Consider the following 19,312-nt stretch of genomic DNA (forward strand, 5'->3'; position numbering starts at 1 on the left):
ACCATTTGTACGTGTTTCATCGGTTTTGGCTTACCGCCAAGTCGGACGCTGTTGTGTGATGGCAACATTGCCTCCAATGGTGGTCATGCTGGAGCTGTGGGTTTTTCCCAGGCTTGGGTGGACGCTTTCACCCTCACAGACTCAGGAAGTGGGTGACAGCTTGCCTGTCTATTTTGGCAAAGACAGGCAGGCTAGGGCAGTGCCACCGCCCCTAGGGTGGATCAGACTACCTTGGTTCTCAAACGCCATGGTACTCAAATGCCTTGGTTCCCAAACACCGAAAACCCAGAAGTAAGTGTTTCAGTTTTTGAATGTTTTTTGGAAGCTGAACGTCTGATGCGGCTGTCGATTATTGTTTCCGGGGCGCCCGCACCAATCAGAAGTTGTGCCTTGGTTTTCGAACATTTCAGAAGTCAAACAGACTTCCGGAACGGATTAAGTTTGGCGCTTTTGTTTTTGCTATTTGTTTTGCGTCTTTGTTTTTGAGGGTTTTTCAGTTCATTTGTTTTTGTGACTCTGTGGAACCCAGTTCAGCTACTGATTGATTGATTTTGTGACTGCAGAAATGGATAACCCAACCCCCATCCAAACAATGACTATTATCAGTGCAGGTAAGAAAAAAAGATTAATTTTTATTTTTATCATCTACAATACTGTCTTATTTATTTTATAGTAAAGTTCATTGATTATTTTTTTTCATTTTATGGATCAATGGTCTCGTTAGATAGCAATACTCATGTTAAATTACGGTTTTTAAAAGTCTGGAACAGACTAATCTGTTTTGCATTACTTTCTATGGGAAAGTGCGCCTTGGTTTTGGAACGCTTTGGTTTTGGAATGGACTTCTGGAACGGATTAAGTTTGGGAACCAAGGTACCACTGTGTTCCTTTGAGTAAACATACACAGGATTGAGTGGTAGGTAGAAATTGTAGGTAGAAATATAGATACCTAAAAGAATGCAAATTTGTTACCACATCTCTCTTTTTGTTCACTTAAAGAAAGTAGATTTCCAGAAGGCACTGCATAATTTTTGTTTCTTAAAAGGGAGTGGTAAGCCAAATAATTTTGTAAACCTCTGGCCTAGATATCTGTTGGACCTGACAAAGGGAGGAATAGGGCATTGGAATAGGGCATTGAACTATATTACCTGGTCCTAGGTAAAGGTAAAGGGGGGAGTTAAGGGACCCCTGACCATTAGGTCCAGTCGTGACCGACTCTGGGGTTGCGGTGCTCATCTCGCTTTATTGGCCGAGGGAGCCGGCGTACAGCTTCCGGGTCATGTGGCCAGCATGACTAAGCCGCTTCTGGCGAACCAGAGTAGCGCACGGAAACGCCGTTTACCTTCCCGCCGGAGCGGTACCTATTGATCTACTTGCACTTTGACGTGCTTTGGAACTGCTAGGTTGGCAGGAGCAGGGACCGAGCAGCAGGAGCTCACCCCGTGGCGGGGATTCGAACCACTGACCTTCTGATCAGCAAGTCCTAGGCTCTGTGGTTTAACCCACAGCGCCACCCGCGTCCCTGGTCCTACACACCTGCTAACTCTGGCCTGGCTGTTTAGTCTCTCAGACACAAACTGAGGTTGCCCACACCTGTACAAATAAAATACTAACTAACAGGCTTTACCTAGTTGGTATTCCCAGCTGCTACTTGAGAAAATACAAATATTTCTGTTCCTTTTTTTACTTTTGTAAAACATTTGACACGCAGAGATCAAATATATCTCTTGGGCTACAAAATGTAACACAGCACTGTTATCGGAAGGCATAAAATAAATACACAACGAAACAGCCCTTTGCCCCCACATTTGCTAACCATTCATGTTTTATATTTCTGCTTTTCAGTTGCAAAATGTGCAGTCGGGATGACCACAAGATACGGGATGTTTCCTATAAGGACTCCTGTTACTAAACCCTGTGCCACCCTGAGGCTTAACAGTCATGCAAAATATGTAAACTTGTCAGAAGTAGCAAGAACCAGACCACCGCAACAGTCAAAAACTGAAGATACAACAACAACAAAAATAACCTAGTATTAAATATGAAAAAATAGACTGCAATTTTTTCATCAACTATAATTGGAATTGCAGCTGATTGAGTTGCCTGGCTGATTTATATATATATATTTATCCCCTCTGGAAAACATTTTTATGTCTAAAAAGGCTAAATAACAAATTTAAAACAACTGCAAGCTAAATCTAAACAGGTTGCAAATATAGAGTTGCAGGAGTTAAGCAATGCTCGCAATTCCTATATAAAATCTCAAACTCTTTAATCGGGTCAGTCATTTCTTGGGGGGGGGGGCAGAGATCAAGGCCTATAAGTTGATTGACTTATTTTGACAATTACTGAAAGTTAATAAATACATCATTACCTAAAAATGGCAGGGAAACTTAAAAGGTGCATATGGTATTAAGAACTTAAGTTGTTATGCTGGAAAATGTTATAATTGCTTGTAAATGTGTGTATTAGTCAAACATAAAATGTGTGTTTTGGGGGGGGAATATGCAGTAAAATGGGACGTGGGTGGCGCTGTGGGTAAAAGCCTCAGTGCCTAGGGCTTGCCGATCGAAAGGTCGGCGGTTCGAATCCCCGCGGTGGGGTGCGCTCCCGTTGCTCGGTCCCAGCGCCTGCCAACCTAGCAGTTCGAAAGCACCCCCGGGTGCAAGTAGATAAATAGGGACCGCTTTCTAGCGGGAAGGTAAATGGCGTTTCCGTGTGCGGCTCTGGCTCGCCAGAGCAGCAATGTCACGCTGGCCACGTGACCCGGAAGTGTCTTCGGACAGCGCTGGCCCCCGGACTCTTGAGTGAGATGGGCGCACAACCCCAGAGTCTGGCAAGACTGGCCCGTACAGGCAGGGGTACCTTTACCTTTTATGCAGTAAAATGCCAATGAACGGTTTTTGTGTGTGTGCTTTTTAAAGGCAAATTGCTGCAGAAATGTTGAGAAATTGAATGTAAGACTGGAAAAGTAACAAACCGAAATTGACATTAATCCATTCCTAGCGCAAGAAGCTAACATCTGCAGCTGCAATAAATAAATGCAAGAGACAAGACTCTGTGTCCAAGCTAGCGATGTGTCGTGATGCAACAGAGGAAAAGGCACTGAATGCTGTGGCTTCATTCGCAAGTAATGCTAAGCCAAACTATGAATGCAAGGAAACACAATGGTAAAACAGCACCCAGCAGGTTCGAACCCTATCTGCTGACATAATCCAGTGACATCAGCTGATTGACAGGTATCTGTGGTTTGGGGGAAACGGCCTCATGGGCTGAATTGGACCCCCTGGCAAGCCAAGACTGGCCCCATGTTCTTCCCTCCTAACCTAAAAGAAAATAAGAGGCCAGGTGCATCTCAGTAGTGAAGGAGTTCATCACGGGAGGAGCCACCACTAAAAAGCCCCCATACCTCATACATAAGGCATCACCTGCTGGTCTAAAAAGCATTTAAATCTCTCTTTTCCTCCATCAGGGGACTCAAGGCTGTATACACAGGTTTCCAAAGGTGGTTTTCTATCCCAGCACTGACAAGACCTGCTTATTTTATTTTTTTAAAATCATATTTATTAAAGTTTCCAGACAAGATACAAAAAATAAAAATAAAAATAAAAATAAAATACACTTTAGCTTTACTTTCATATCCTTCTTTCTGGGACTCCCCCCTCCCCCTCCCAAATTGTTTTCCCCTTTCATTAATTTGTTTCAACAAATTCTTACTCCCAATTTAAAACTTAATTTGTTTAACCCACCATTCAATTTACTTATACAGTCATTCCACTATCCCTTATCATTAACAAAAATAAAATTTTCCCCCAAGGTCCACCCCAATTTCCTTCCACGAATTCCCTTTTTTAATAACCACATCCAATCAAAGTAAAAAATGTCAAAAAGATATAGAAAAATATAAAAGATTAGAAAGAAAACAGATTCAAAAAATAGTTACACAGCCTTTGGATTCCAAATCTCCCCCCCCCCCCCTCTCCGGATTAGGTTCCCCAAATCCAACAATCTGTCTATTTATCAGCCTGGAGGTCTCAAATCCATAGCCAGCTTCCCCAGTTCCACCTTGCCGGTTTTTTATTTTTTAATATGTTTAACTTCAAACGTCCAATCCTGAAAGGGCCCCCAATGGGCCTTTAGTTTCCTTAATCTTAATGGCTCCTCCCTTGTTCTTTCCAAGTCGTCGTCAGTCCTTTGTTCTTTTTCCTCACATTCTCTCTTTTCCTGTTCCGCTGCTAAAACGTTCTAATTCAGAAGCTTGGTACCTCTACAGAGGTTGTTGTTAGTTCAGGAACAAAAGCTTACGTCCAGTCCCTTCCGTTCTTCAATAGATAAATCTATTGTCTCCTTTTTAAAATAAACACCTCTGTAGACGAAATACTGTTTCATTTTTGCAGCTTTCCCAGGAGATAACAAGTCCTGTACAATTCCAAGAGTATTTTTCCACTTACGACCGTTCTTGTAATGTCCCGAAACCCCTCTAGGGGGATTTTAGTAACTTTGTTTCCTCTAATCCAAAAGTCAAATTGTTATTCCTTATTTTCGACAGTTTATATCCAGATTGTAACAAAACTAACCAGCAAAGTCCTCATAACAAAGTCCTCATTGTATTCTCCAACTTTGACAGCTACTTTGACAGCTGTCAAAGTCTCTATCTCTCTTCACCAGGCTCTTTTCACGGGTCACCCCGGTTCCCGGGGGGGTTGCACTTTCATTCTCACCATCCACTTTTCTCCTCCAGCACAATTCTTATAATTTCCCATCGTGGAATTAATAATTTTGATCAATAAATGAGCTCCTTTCTCGACCTTAGTTGCCTGGTCCTTGTTTTAAGATGTTTACAATCGGGAGGAGATTGACTTCCTTTTTGGATCTCCCCCGCTCGTACCGAATCCGAAAAAAATTTCCCCTTTTAAATCCAATTTCCAAATTACTCACGGGTTGTTGTTTATAGTCCAAATTTTCAATAGAAGAAGTCAGCGCTCTCCGTCGAATGGCATGCGGCTTCGCTCGACAGGGAAAGCGGAGGACTCACAGCACCACGCCGCTCCCCGGCACCCGTTCCGTAGCCTTTAAAAAGGCTACTTCACGAGTCGGGAGGGTGCTAACGGTGCCCGCCGAGTCAACCATGTCCACTGGCTCCGTGCCAGTGGTTTTTATTTATTTTTTTTTAAATAAATATTTATTATAGTTTAAAATACAAATAAAATATAGTACAGAATAGAACAAATGTCATAACATATTTTCATATCTTCCTTGGACTTCCTCACGTCTCCCGCTCCCACCTTCATCATTATAGACTGTTGCCAGCAATTCATCATCTTATTTGCATTCTTATAACCCATCTATTTATTTATAATGTAATAGTTAATAAAATTTATATTCTCAATCTCACTTGTCATCCCATATCATCTCATTTAGTGGTGCTCAGTTATTTATAATCTAGCATCCTGCTTAACGTTCAATCAAATTACAATATTTTTCTAGATAAATCTTGAATTTCTTCCAGTCCTCTTCCATCCTCTCTTCTCCCAGGTCACGGATTCTGCCAGTCATCTCAGCCAATTCCATATAGTCTATCAGTTGCATCTGCCAATCTTCCAGTGTGGGTAAATCTTGAGTTTTCCAGTGCTTCGCAAGAAGTATCCTTGCTGCCGTTGTTGCATACATAAAAAATGTTCGGTCCTTCTTTACCACCCCTTGGCCTACAATACCCAAAAGGAAGGCCTCTGGTTTCTTAATGAAGGTATACTTAAATACTTTTTTCAGTTCATTATAAATCATTTCCCAGAAAGCCTTCACTTTAGGGCATGTCCACCAGAGGTGAAAGAATGTTCCTTCACTCTCTTTACATTTCCAGCACTTATTGTCAGACAGGTGGTATATTTTTGCAAGTTTGACTGGGGTCATGTACCACCTGTACATCATTTTCATAATGTTTTCTTTCAAGGCACTACATGCCGTAAGTTTCAGTGCCAGTGGTTTTTAAGGGTCCCCGCGTCGCCGGCGCGGTAGGACCCAGCCCCTGCCGAGCAGGCTCCCTCCGGAACTCGGAGGGAGTCTGCCATTCGGCGATGGCGCCAACCTGGAAGTCCAGGCCTGCTTAGTTTTGTGCTGCATTTTGTGTCTTCAGAAGACAATGTCCTTTCCCCATTGTATTGAACAATTAAGCAGCTCAGCTTATGTTACCTCCTCATAATGCTGCCTCGTGACCTTTAAAACCAAAGATATCCTGATGGGGAAAGATGTGCAGAATATATTCAAATGCCACAGTCAACTGCAAATAACATCAAAATCCTTTGATGCGTTCTCATCATTCCATTCTATTACATGTGGAAAATTGGTGCTACAAATATTCCACTCTTTATTTTAAACAAACATTTGCTGGCTTCATATACTATTTACTTACAAGCGATAATTTATGAGCTTTTTTATATATATAAAAAAAACTACATTGTGTGGAAAAAATGCCGTTTGTTGCGGCCAAACCAAAATATCACTTGGCCCATCCATTTAAAGTTTCCTTGCTATTCGTCCGGCCTAAACAATCTAAATCCTTCTCAGTCTGGAAGAATTCAATTTCTGAACATGAACGCTAGCTGTATTAAGAATTTCTGTTAACAAAAAGTACCAAAAATATTAGGTTCGAGAAAGATAAATGAAACTAGAGCTATAACACACAAACCTGGCCAACAATGAAAATTTGCACACCACCCCGATTGGAATATTGAGAGCAGCCAAGAAAAATTGCAGGCTTCAAACATTTAGAGAGCCTACACATTTCTCTGTGTGCAAAATGCACAAATTCCTTGTGTGGAAAGAACAACATTGGTGGAAACTGGAAGTGTGAATCCACATGTGTATTTAACTTTTGCCACACGCTGTAGTATCTGAAACTACCCTCTCCTTGTGCCAGCAATTGCTGACTTGCTGGTTTCCGGAGAACAGATTTGGGCTTAAAGTGGCCGTTGGCTGGGGCTGCAAGCTAGAAAAGAGTTTAGTATAATATATCTATCAGAATGAAGCTATCCGCTGGGTTTCACATTGAGGTTCACTTCTCAGCTGAAACAACGTATCAAAAGACAATTATAGAGGCATGCTTTGAAACAAAATACAGTTGTACCTTGGTTTTCATATAGCTCTGGCTATGGCTCAAGCTTTGTTTTAAACCAGTGGGTATTGCCCCCTTGATATTGAGGGACGATTTCCAATCATCGTGGGAAAGGGAGGTCATTAACGAGGTTCAATCCTGCGGATTGTCTCACCTTTACTTTGAGTCTATGACGTACAGTCAAGCTAGAGCTGTGATCTCCCGGAGACTGAGTGACATTGCCAGACAAGAGGACATAGCCCAGGTAAAACCAGGGATGTTCCTAGGGGACCAGATTTATTGGACCATACCACCCCCCTACCTTGCAGAAATCCACTATGTGGAATACCGCAGACTTCTTACAGCGGCTAGATTAAATGTCCTTGACTCCGCGATATTGTGGGGAAGGTACAGGGGAGTACCATACGCCCAGAGAACCTGTCATTGTGCCATGGGTGTGGTTGAGTCCACTGAACACATTCTCTTGACTTGCCCTTCTTATGCAGAGCTTAGACAAAATTTTATAGACCCACTCCTATGTCAATTTAGCTTCCTATTCGGAGAAAACCAGGTTTTACACTTGCTGAATAATGTCACTAGAGCTATATCTTCCTTGGTGGCCAAATTTCTTTTTTTAGCTTTTAAGCGTCGCAAGACTATAATTGACTGTATTGATATGGGGCTATCTGTTTAGCCCATTTTAGTGTTGGCTAAGTTCTAAAATCTTCCTGGATGTTTTAACTGTGTATTGACAAATGTACTTTTTTCTGACTGACGGTCGAATAAAAAGGTTGTTGTTGTTGTCGTATAGCTTAATTCTCGAACGTTTTGGCTCCCGAAAGCCGCAAACCCAGAAGTGACTGTTTGCAAACTATTTTTGGAAGCCGAACGTCCGACAGGGCTTCTGCGGCTTCCGATTGGCTGCAGGAGTTTCCTGCAGCCAATCAGAAGCAGCACTTTGGTTTCCAAACGTTTTGGAAGTCGAATGGACTTCCGGAATGGATTCTGTTCACCTTCCAAGGTATGACTATACACATAAAAATGTATTCAAATTACCGGTACCAAGCAGATTTTTTCAAAAAAACAGTTTATATCTATATAATGTTTATATACCACTCTCCCACAAAATATTAGGGTGATACGCAGCAATGCATTTGAAATAATCCTTCCTGAATTGGGAAATGGATGTCTCTTGCTCTGTGTTAGGGCTGGGCCTCAAACAGCAGTCTGGAGAGAAACATGAAACAGGAGCCTTGTTGTTGTTGTTGTTTAGTTGTTTAGTCGTGTCCGACTCTTCATGACCCCATGGACCAGAGCACGCCAGGCACTCCTGTCTTCCACTCCCTCCCGCAGTTTGGTCAAACTCATGCTGGTAGCTTCGAGAACAATGTCCCACCATCTCGTCCTCTGTCGTCCCCTTCTCCTTGTGCCCTCCATCTTTCCCAACATCAGGGTCTTTCCCAGGGAGTCTTCTCTTCTCATGAGGTGGCCAAAGTATTGGAGTCTCAGCTTCAGAATCTGTCCTTCCAGTGAGCACTCAGGGCTGATTTCCTTAAGAATGGAGAGGTTTGATCTTCTTGCAGTCCATGGGACTCTCAAGTGTCTCCTCCAGCACCATAATTCAAAAGCATAAATTATTTGGCGATCAGGTCCAGCTCTCACTTCCATACATCACTACTGGGAAAACCATAGCTTTAACTATATGGACCTTTGTTGGCCTGGATCAAGGTTAATCAGGATCTGAAGGCAACCAAAAGGCAGGATTGGAGATCAAGCCCCAAGTCAAGACCAATGAGCAATTGGGACCAGAGAACAAGCCAAGAATAAGGATCAAAGAGACGTCAGGATAAAACAGTGAACATGACAGCAGCTAATTTTTTTGTGATCTAGTCTGGCAGACTAGTTTGGTAATGCATGAAAACATGAATCATATGGCATGACGATAATAACACGGTTACTTTTCAGGTAGTACCTGATTTCATACACAGCAATTTCCACTGGGAATTTCTGACAGAGCAAAACAAACAAACCAAAAACTTTAACCAATTAAGTTTCCAAAAATTAACTTTCGCTATTGCTTCAGTTACTTACCATCAAATTCTGCAAGCCTGGTAATGTCATCTCCAAGTTCTGAGGTCACGGGTAAAGCCTGTCGCACTTTTAGGTTGGTTTCGCTGCAAAATTCATAATATACTATTTACACATCTCTCTGGAACTTAATAGCATGATCTTGTATATTGACTAGAAGTAGACAATAAGGGTGTGTGTCCCCGCAAGAAACAAGAGAGTGCCAACACAGATATGTACTATATTTTTTGCTCTATAAGACTCACTTTTTCCCTCCTAAAAAGGGCGAATGTGTGTGCCTCTTATGGAGCGAATGCAGGCTGCGCAGCTATCCCAGAAGCCAGAACAGCAAGAGGGATCGCTGCTTTTGCTGCGCAGAGATTCCTCTTGTTCTTCTGGCTTCTGAAATTCAGAATATTTTTTTTCTTGTTTTCCTCATCCAAAAACTAGGTGCGTCATGGTCTGGTGAGTCTTATAGAGCGAAAAATACGATATTTCCCCCCATGCTCCATTGTAACTCCTGGTGAATTTTATTTATTTATTTATTTATTTATTTATTTATTTATTTATTTATTTTTGCAATAGCAGAGCAAAAAAGTTATAGAACAGCAAAAGAAATTAATGTGCACATGATGTCTCCAGCTTACCACCTTCAACAACTCTTTAAAATTACAGGAGGTTCCCTAGTTCAAGTCACTCAGGCTTGAACTAGATCAGTGGTGACCACTGTGAAAATGCTTTTTTTTTTAAAAAAAAGGTTTTAAAATATATATTGAATTAGCCATTAGCTCACCATCACCATCTAGTGTCACATTTGTATAATGCATTTAAAACACTCTTAAAACATTATATTTGCAGCTGTATAGCTGAGTCCCTAGACTAGTCAAATTATAGGGACAGAACTACCTAAACTGTATAGAAACTAAATCACGTATGCTACTACAGCGGCAAGAATGTTACTCGCTAAAAAATGGAAAGAAGCAGAAGTCCCAGCAAAAGAAGAATCGATACAAAAACTTATAGAATTTGCAGAAATGGCAAAACTTACCAGAAGAATAAGAAATCAAGATAACAAACTTTTTATAAAAGAATGGAAATGGTTTATTGAATATTTATAGATAAACTGTAAACAGATAAGATTGGCAGGATTATGGTAATAACCTGCAGTTTTATAAGAGTATATATTTAAAGTAGATGAATAAATGAGCAAATTAAGTTACCGTATTTTTTGCTCTACAAGACTCACTTTTTCCCTCCTAAAAAGTATGGGGAAATGTGTGTGCGTCTTATGGAGCGAATGCAGGCTGCGCAGCTATCCCAGAAGCCAGAACAGCAAGAGGGATCGCTGCTTTCACTGCACAGCGATTCCTCTTGCTGTTCTGGCTTCTGAGATTCAGAATATTTTTTTTCTTGTTTTCTTCCTCCAAAAACTAGGTGCATCTTGTGGTGTGGTGCGTCTTATAGAGCGAAAAATACAGTAATTTGGATATGCAGAAGATATTAAAAATAAATTTAAGTTACAGCAGAAAGAGGAGGAAGGAAGTCAAGTATTGAAATGTTAAAATGACTGTAAAATGAGTGAAAAGTATAAACCTGAAAAGCATAAATATAATTTTTTTAAAAAAATAAACTAGTCGAATACCACCCATAATGACACGCTTGTAGCTGCATCTCTTCCCCTCTTCCCTGGTAATAATCAGCAAAACAGAATGTGATGTCACTGCATGGCATGTCTGTGCAATGCAATGACATCACATCAGACATTTTGGATTGGATTGCTACATCTTACTCTGCAAACAACAGTGTGCAGTTATGAGGGGCTAGGGGTTCAAACTCTTGAAACGTGGGTTGCCCTGACAATTACTCAGAGTGCTCATTTTAGAAACAATTGCTTGGATCTTAACTTGCTGTTTGTGACCAGCGGCTTCGCTGTGGTCTAAACCACTGAGCCTCTTGGGCTTGCCGATCGTAAGGTCGGCGTTCGAATCCCCATGACAGGGTGAGCTCTGTCCCAGCTCCTGCCAACCTAGCAGTTCGGAAAAAACACCAGTGCAAGTAGATAAATAGGTACCACTATGGCGGGAAGGTAAATGGTGTTTCCATGAGCTCTGGCTTCCGTCACGGTGTTCTGTTGCGCCAGAAGTGGTTTAGTCATGCTGGGCACATGACCCAGAAAGCTGTCTGTGGACAAATGCCGACTCCCTCAGCCTGAAAGCGAGATGAGCGCCGCAACCCCATAGTCACTTTTGACTGGACTTAATCATCCAGGGGTCCTTTACCTTTTTTTAACCTTCTTCCACCCACAGGTGGGGCAGAGATCCAACAGATTGTTTAATGTACTGTAGTAGCACAGCGTTTAAATGTATGCTGTGGGTGGGCCCTTGATTTCAGTCAGAGAAAAAGTAATTAACTTATCAGCCCATGGAGAACTGTGGCCGCTGCTGACCAGTGAAAAGGGGCCAAATCTGCTGGACAGGCTCCCCCCCCCCCCAGGGCAGGACGCAAACTCATTTCCCACCAGACTAACTGGAATTGCACTACAATGAAAGAGCTATAGGCTTTGGTTTTGTTTTGATTAAAAAGCTGGCATTGTAAAGGTTGAACATCTGCACAGCAATGATTTGTTTTGAGGCTCTGAAGAAAGAAAACAACAAATATGATTTAGTCAGGCTGCATCTAGACATCCCACACACAGGTTACTAAGTATAACAGGGCAAAACCACTGCCATCTGAAAGGAGTTCACACCAAACGCAGATGTTCATGCTGAGGATATTATTATTTTTTGCACTTCAGAGGGAAATTAATATCATTTTACAGTAGCAGCAACCAAACTGTGAAACAGGGAATTTGAAATAGTTATACCCCACCCCCGAGAGGGCCTTGAAAGAACTCTTTAGAGCCAAATATCAAATGTCTGTCTTAAACAGTAAGTACATGTTTAGTCCATGTTGCCATGTTTTTTAACATTTGAAAGAATTTGTGGTTCAGATTTCTGGGCACCGAGTGGACTCGGACAACAGGGTCCCGGGTCACTTCATTGATCTTTAGCAAGAAAAATCAATGGGCCCGCAGACTGTCTCGCCAGAGTGGTGCATACTCTAGTTATTTCCCGCTTGGACTACTGCAGTCCTCTCTGATTGCTATACGCCAATCAGGTATGGTTGCTGCTTTCTAAGCTTCTCTGGTAAAATACAAAAATAATACCCCTTCCCTATTCATTTAAGATGAGTAGGGACAGGGGCTGAAGAAAGGAAAATGTTGCCCACTCAGTGCTTTTAGTCCTCCGTGGAGATCCAGGTGTGCAGCCTGGGAGTCATTCTGGACTCACAGCTGTCCAAGGAGGCACAGGTCAATTCTGTGTCCAGGGCAGCTGTCTACCAGCTCCACCTGGTACGCAGGCTGAGATTCTACCTGCCCACAAACTGTCTCACAAGAGTGGTGCACGCTCTGGTTATCTCCCGCTTGGACTACTCCAATGCGCTCTGTGTGGGGCTACCTTTGAAGGTGACCCAGCAATTGCATCTAATCCAGAATGCGGCAGCTGATGGGTGACTGGAAATGGCCGCTGAGACCATATAACACCGGTGTTGGTGCTGACCTTTAAAGCCCTCAACAGCCTCAGCCCAGTATACCTGAAGGAGCGTCTCCACCCCCATCATTCAACCCAGACACTGAGGTCCAGCTCCGAGGGCCTTCTGGCAGTTCCCTCCCTGCAGGAAGTGAGGTTACAGGGAACCAGGCAGAGGGCCTTCTCAGTAGTGGCGCCCGCCCTGTGGAATACCCTCCCATCAGATCATAGCTGTCAATGTTACCCTTTTTTAAAGGGAAATTCCCTTATTCCGAATAGGATTTTCCTTTAAAAAGGGAGAAAGTTGACAGCTATGCATCAGATGTCAAAGGAATAAACAACTATCTGACTTTTAGAAGACATCTGAAGGCAGGGAAGTTTTTAATGTCTGATGTTTTATCGTATTTTTAATATTTTATTGGGAGCTGCCCAGAGTGGCTGGGGAAACCCAGCCAGATGGGCAGGGTATAAATAATAAATTATTATTGTTTTTATAATTACAGCCGGAGGGACCAGCTCTTTACAAGGTTAAAGGCAAAATAGATTGAAAGCATGCATACCCATCAAGCTCTGCGGTCTCGATGTAACACAGTCCATGTGGTTCACTGCTGGAAAGGAGTAACAGATCAGCCTATAAAGAGAAGGAATATTTTCAGCACTGCTAAAGTAACTGCACAACTGTATTTTATTTGCATATTCCTATCATCTTTGAAATGTTAGCAAACACCTATGATTGGGACATAGGGGATGGGTTGCAGGTAAGGACAGGGGAGAGAAACTGGATTTTGTTTCATTTCTGTGAAAAACCACCTAATCTGTAGTTTTTTGAATAAATATATGCTCCAAAGCACAGCTGTCCTTCACACTTCTCTGAAATGAAGTTCTCCAACCCAAAGGCGTGTATAAAAACGCATATATTAGCAGGCCAAGTGCACCAGACACATTTATTAGTGAAGATAACATACAAAAATGCATTTTGATAGGGGAAATTGCTTCCAAAAATGTATATATTGCATTGAGTTTGATAATGTGTAATTCACAATAAAAAACTGGTGAATTGTCATGTTCTTTAACCTTTCAGTAATAAGGAACCGTCTATTTCTTCTGTGACTGCTATGCTTTCTCATGAGCTTTTGGTGAAGGAATATAAAGCTTTCTGAAAGTTCAAGTAAATAATACCTGCTCAGATAAGGCTTGACAAGACTCACAAAGAACTCTTAAAGCTCAGTGAATCCAGACTAACCATCCCAGGAGCCATGTTGTTCCTTCATCAGCAAGACTCATTCTTCTCTATCAAGGGTAGTGTAGTGGCGATGTTTTTGAACTGCAACTCCCATCATCCCTTAACAGGCTATAATGACCAGCAGCGATGGGAGTTGGAGTCCAACAACAACTAGAGGACACCCCTCCCCCCCAAAAAACACACCCTAGGACACCTATATTTGATCATTTTATTTCTAATAATGCTTTCCACCAATTTATCCAGAGCTGATATTCAGCTAATTAATTATGATACAGCGTCAATCATCAACGAACCATGTTCACCTTTAGAAGAATAGTTTGAAATCAGGGTAGAAGCTGTTTTGCACACCCTGCTCAGCACCCATGCAGACAGAATTACAGCTAACCAAAGGAGAGGCATTTTAGGCAAGAAAGAGGGGTGACCTGCATCCTATTTCCTAACCATGTTTAGAACAAGATATCGTTCTCTGTGATACATAAAGGAGTAAAGTTATAGGCACTTACCACCACAAACTGGTCATTTTCCAATTTAATGATGTCTCCGGCTCTCACATTCATCCACTTTTCATTCTGCAATCTACAGTGAAGGAGAATACACATTATACATTTTTAACATATATGTGTTGTGGGAGGGGGTCTCTCGAAATTCCTCACTGAAACATAATCCTTTATGAATAAGTAGCGGTATCTTATCGACATTGGTGGCTGTGTTCATTGGGGCTGGTGGAGCTGAAGAGTAGAAGAAGAGTTTGGATTTGATATACCGGCTTTATCACTACCCGAAGGAGTCTCAAAGCGGCTAACATTCTCCTTTCCCTTCCTCCCCCACAACAAACACTCTGTGAGGTGAGTGGGGCTGAGAGACTTCAAAGAAGTGTGACTGGCCCAAGGTCACCCAGCAGCTGCATGTGGAGGAGCGGAGACGCGAACCCGGTTCACCAGATTACGAGTCTACTGCTCTTAACCACTACACCACACTGGTAGAGCCACAGCCAATGATATTCAGAGCCGCTCCCTGACTGGTTGCAAGAAAGAGGACGGGCCAAGGCTGGGAGGTGGGCAGCGACCCATTTGCCTTAATGGACCAGCCTCTGCTGATTCTAGATTAATTAGTAAAGAAATTAAATAATGGGGGGAAATAACCGCTTACCAGGTCTGCGATGGGCAAGGCTTGCGGCCCAGCATGCAGCCCCATCGCCCTCCAGCAGCCACGCCACTCCACTGGCAGTTGGCTCTGCCCACCCCTATTGGTTGCCGCGAAGTTGTTTTGGATTCCCTGCCAAACCCCCTTGTTCAAATCAGCCAATCCGCAGTGGCCTGGGAGGTGGGACAAGAGGAGAGGACCGGGAATGTGCAGTCTTCACTCCGGTCCGCTCCTAAAGGATAAAAAGGGGCCTGCACTGACGCCAGCGGCACAGTTGGCCCCAGAGCATCACCCACCCAGCCTTCCCTCTAATTGTATCATCTCCAACTCCTCAAAAGACTCCACCAATGGTGTCTCTGAAAAATGTTGCACATCACTTGGGAAGACAAGTGAACTAAGGCCAGTGCACTGGAAGAAGCAAAGATCACGAGTGTTGAAGTGATGGTTCCTCAACATCAACTTTGTTGGACTGGTCATGTTGTGCAGATGCCTGATCATCATCTTCCAAAGCAACTACTCTATTCCGAACTTAAAAATGGAAAGTATAATGCTGGTGGTCAGCAAAAGAGGTTTAAAGACTCTCTCAAGGCAAATCTAAAAAAAATGTAGTATAAACTCCAACAACTGGGAAACACTGGCCTGCGAGTGCTCCAATTGGAGAACAGCCTTCACCAAAGGTCTCATGGGCTTTGAATATACTTGAACTCAGGACGAAAGGCAGAAACATGCTAAGAGGAAGACACGCTTGGCAAACCCTCACCATGATCAACTCCCACCTGGAAACCTATGTCCCCACCATGGAAGGACGTGTGGATCCAGAACTGGCCTCCACAGTCACTTACGGACTCACTGTTAAAACCGTGTTTATGGAAGACAATCTTACTCGGCTACGAGTGATCGCCAGAGAAGAAGATGATGTATCATTTCTTCCAGGCTGACCTTTTCCTTTCCAGGTTCATGGGCATTGCTACGGTCAGATGATGGCTGCTATTTTTCACAGCCGGGAAGGAATTTCCCCTGCCCTGCAGGTTTTGCTTTCCCCCTAGCAATTGTCAAAACTTTGGGGGTTTTAGACCTTGGGCAGAATCCAACAATCAAGGAAGGGGTGTTGCGGTGACTCACTCCTTTCTGCGGTGGAGATATCAGGGTTTCCCATTAGAGGGGTCCTGAGGGGAGTGCTTGGCAGTGGGCCACAGAGCTTCCCTCTATGTTTTGCAGTGTCCCCATATTCCTGATTGACCCTGTCTTGCCTCAGACTCCCATCTGGGTGCCCAGAGCCCATTGCCTAAGCCAAGGTTCCCTACCTTTGAAATTTAATAAAGTTGTGGCCATTTTAATCTCAAATAGGTTGTCATGTGTTTTCCTTGATCTGAGTTCCGGCTACTGGACAGAGGGGGGACTGCCGCTGGGGAACTCAAATAGAAATTGGAAAAGAAAAGGACATAACATTGTTTTATGATACAAGAAATGGTTTATTACTTCAAATGGGAATGAAGGATAAAAATAAGCCAGGGGATAAATATTTATGATGAGGCAAGAGGGCACATTGTTCCGGTATTGCAAGGAAGCTATTTATAAAGCAGCTACACAGGCCTAGAAGTTTAGTAGAGGGAAAGTTTGAATAGTGAAGTTATGGAAGAGCTGAGACAGCAGAGAAAGAGATAAATTTGGCTGCAGAGAGGTTAGGAAGGAGGAGGGCTTAGCTTGGCTCGTTTTGCTTGTGCCCCTTTCTTCTCATGGCCATAACACCAAGACTTTCGAGAAAGCAAAAGGCACACAGCCTTAAGTGCAATGTACAAAACTATAATGGGATCCCGTCAACGCTTCTGAGTGACCTCTCCAAAGCTGTAGATTGGCACAAAGATTGGCCTGAACAGCATTGTCGGGGGGCAGGTGGCGAAATCGTTTTGCTAAGCTCAGCTAGTCTGGGTCTGCAAGACAACCTGGGAGCCCATGAGCTTTGCCTTGAGGGCAGTCGCTTACTGTCAGGGACCGTGCTGAGGAGGGGTGCTCTGAGGAGGAATGGTGGGAGCCTCCCCCTGCTCCTGATCAGGATGCTGAATCTTCCCAGGAGCAGGATAGTATAGATTTGGAACAGTGGTTTGCAGAGGGGCCCAGTTCAGAAGGCAGAAGCTGGGAAATACTGGATGGGGAACAGGTAGGAGAAGAAACACTGGGAAAGAGAGGGTTAACAGACTCCCTTTTGTTGGAAAGCGTCCATCCACTCAGCCCAAGGTCAAGGAGAGCAGATAGGGTGGCAGAACAGAAAGCACAGTGGTAGAGAGATCAGGTTGAAAGATGCGGAAGTGACGGGAGTGACTAAGGAGGAAGTGGGTGGAACCCTTAATTGGGAGCACCTTCAATCCGAGGAATGGATTCTTTGTTCTCTTGCTGTGATCATTAACATTTCTAACTGGTAAGAGACTCCTTTCGCTTTGTTATGCTTATCTACTGCCGGGGTGAGGTGGGGGAGCCAATTCCTTGAAGCCTGACACTTACTGACTGAGCAGATGCTCTGAATGCAAAAAGTTCCAGTTTCAATCCCAAACATCTCCAGCTAAGGCTGTAAAAGGCAGTTGTCTGAAACCCTGGACAGGTGCAATACTGAGCTAGGTGCACCAGTGTCTGACTTGGTATTAGGGAGATTCCCATGTTCCTGAGATGGGGGAAAGCCAGGATAAAAAAGTACTACATCAACAATTGGTGCCTCGGACACTTTAAAAGGTGAGTGCCTGGAGGCGGTTGGAGGATAGATGGTGGCTAACAGATTGAGGTTGAATCCTGACAAGACTGAAGAACTGTTTTGGGGGGACAGGGGGCGGGTGGGTGTGGGGGACTCCCTGGTCCTGAATGGGGTAACTGGGCCCCTGAAGGACCACGTGTGCAGCCTGGGAGTCATTTTGGACTCACAGCTGTCCATGGAGGCGCAGGTTAATTCTGTGTCCAGGGCAGCTGTTTATCAGCTCCATCTGGTACGCAGGTTGAGACCGTACCTGCCTGCGGACTGTCACGCCAGAGTGGTGCATGCTCTAGTTATCTCTCGCTTGGACTACTGCAATGCACTCTACGTGGGGCTACCTTTGAAGGTGACCCGGAAACTGCGATTAATCCAGAATGCAGCAGCTAGACTGGTGACTGGGAGTGGCCACCAGGACCACATTACACCGGTCGTAACAGATCTGCATTGGCTCCCAGTACGTTTCCGAGCACAATTCAAAGTGTTGGTGCTGACCTTTAAAGCCCTAACGGCCTCAGTCCTGTATACCTGAAGGAGCGTCTCCATCCCCATCGTTCAGCCCAGACACTGAGGTCCAGCACCGAGGGCCTTCTGGTGGTTCCCTCATTGTGAGAAGTGAGGTTACAGGGAACCAGACAGAGGGCCTTCTCGGTAGTGGCACCCGCCCTGTGGAACACCCTCCCTTCAGATGTGAATGAAATAAGCCTCTATCTTCTTTTTAAAAGACATCTGAAGGCAGCCCTGTTTAGGGAAGTTTCTAATATTTAATGCTGTATTGTTTTTAACACTTGATTGTAAGCCCCCCAGAGTGGCTGGGGAAACTCAGCCAGATGGGCGGGGTATAAATCATAAAGGTAAAGGTAAAGGTACCCCTGCCCGTACAGGCCGGTCTTGACAGACTCTAGGGTTGTGCGCCCATCTCACTTAAGAGGCCGGGGGCCAGCGCTGTCCGAAGACACTTCCAGGTCACGTGGCCAGCGTGACAAAGCTGCATCTCGCGAGCCAGCGCAGCACACGGAACGCCGTTTACCTTCCCGCCAGTAAGCGGTCCCTATTTATCTACTTGCACCCGGGGGTGCTTTCGAACTGCTAGGTTGGCAGGCGCTGGGACCGAGGAACGGGAGCGCACCCCGCCGCGGGGATTCGAACCGCCGACCTTTTGATCGGCAAGCCCTAGGAGCTGAGGCTTTTACCCACAGCGCCACCCGCGTCCCTATTATATCCCTATATTATTATTATTATTATTATTATTATTATTATTATTATTATTATTATTTAAAAATGACACCATCTTATATCATCATCCTATCAAATTTTCTTTTTAATTAAGATGATACATCATTAAATAGCATGCATCTTGGCACTTGTATACAGTGGTATCTCCGGTTGCGGACGGGATCCGTTCCGGATCTCCGGTCAGATCCTGAGGTTTCTGCAACCTTAGGACCGCTTCTGCGCATGCA

At 43.8% G+C, this 19,312-nt stretch overlaps 1 protein-coding gene across 1 annotated transcript in view; it reads right to left on the reverse strand.

Moving 5' to 3' along the window:
• ATP8B4 (ATPase phospholipid transporting 8B4 (putative)) overlaps positions 1–19,312 on the reverse strand; it is a 111,953-nt gene that overhangs the window by 58,924 nt on the left and 33,717 nt on the right. The window contains exons 8-10 of the mRNA XM_077918800.1: positions 14,473–14,545; positions 13,287–13,357; positions 9,182–9,264 (exon numbers count right to left, since the gene is read on the reverse strand). Of these exons, the coding sequence (XP_077774926.1) occupies positions 9,182–9,264; positions 13,287–13,357; positions 14,473–14,545 (227 nt within the window). The remainder of the gene's footprint in view (positions 1–9,181; positions 9,265–13,286; positions 13,358–14,472; positions 14,546–19,312) is intronic.

The sequence above is a fragment of the Podarcis muralis genome, chromosome 14 (assembly GCF_964188315.1).
Source record: "Podarcis muralis chromosome 14, rPodMur119.hap1.1, whole genome shotgun sequence".
Lineage (NCBI taxonomy): Eukaryota > Metazoa > Chordata > Lepidosauria > Squamata > Lacertidae > Podarcis > Podarcis muralis.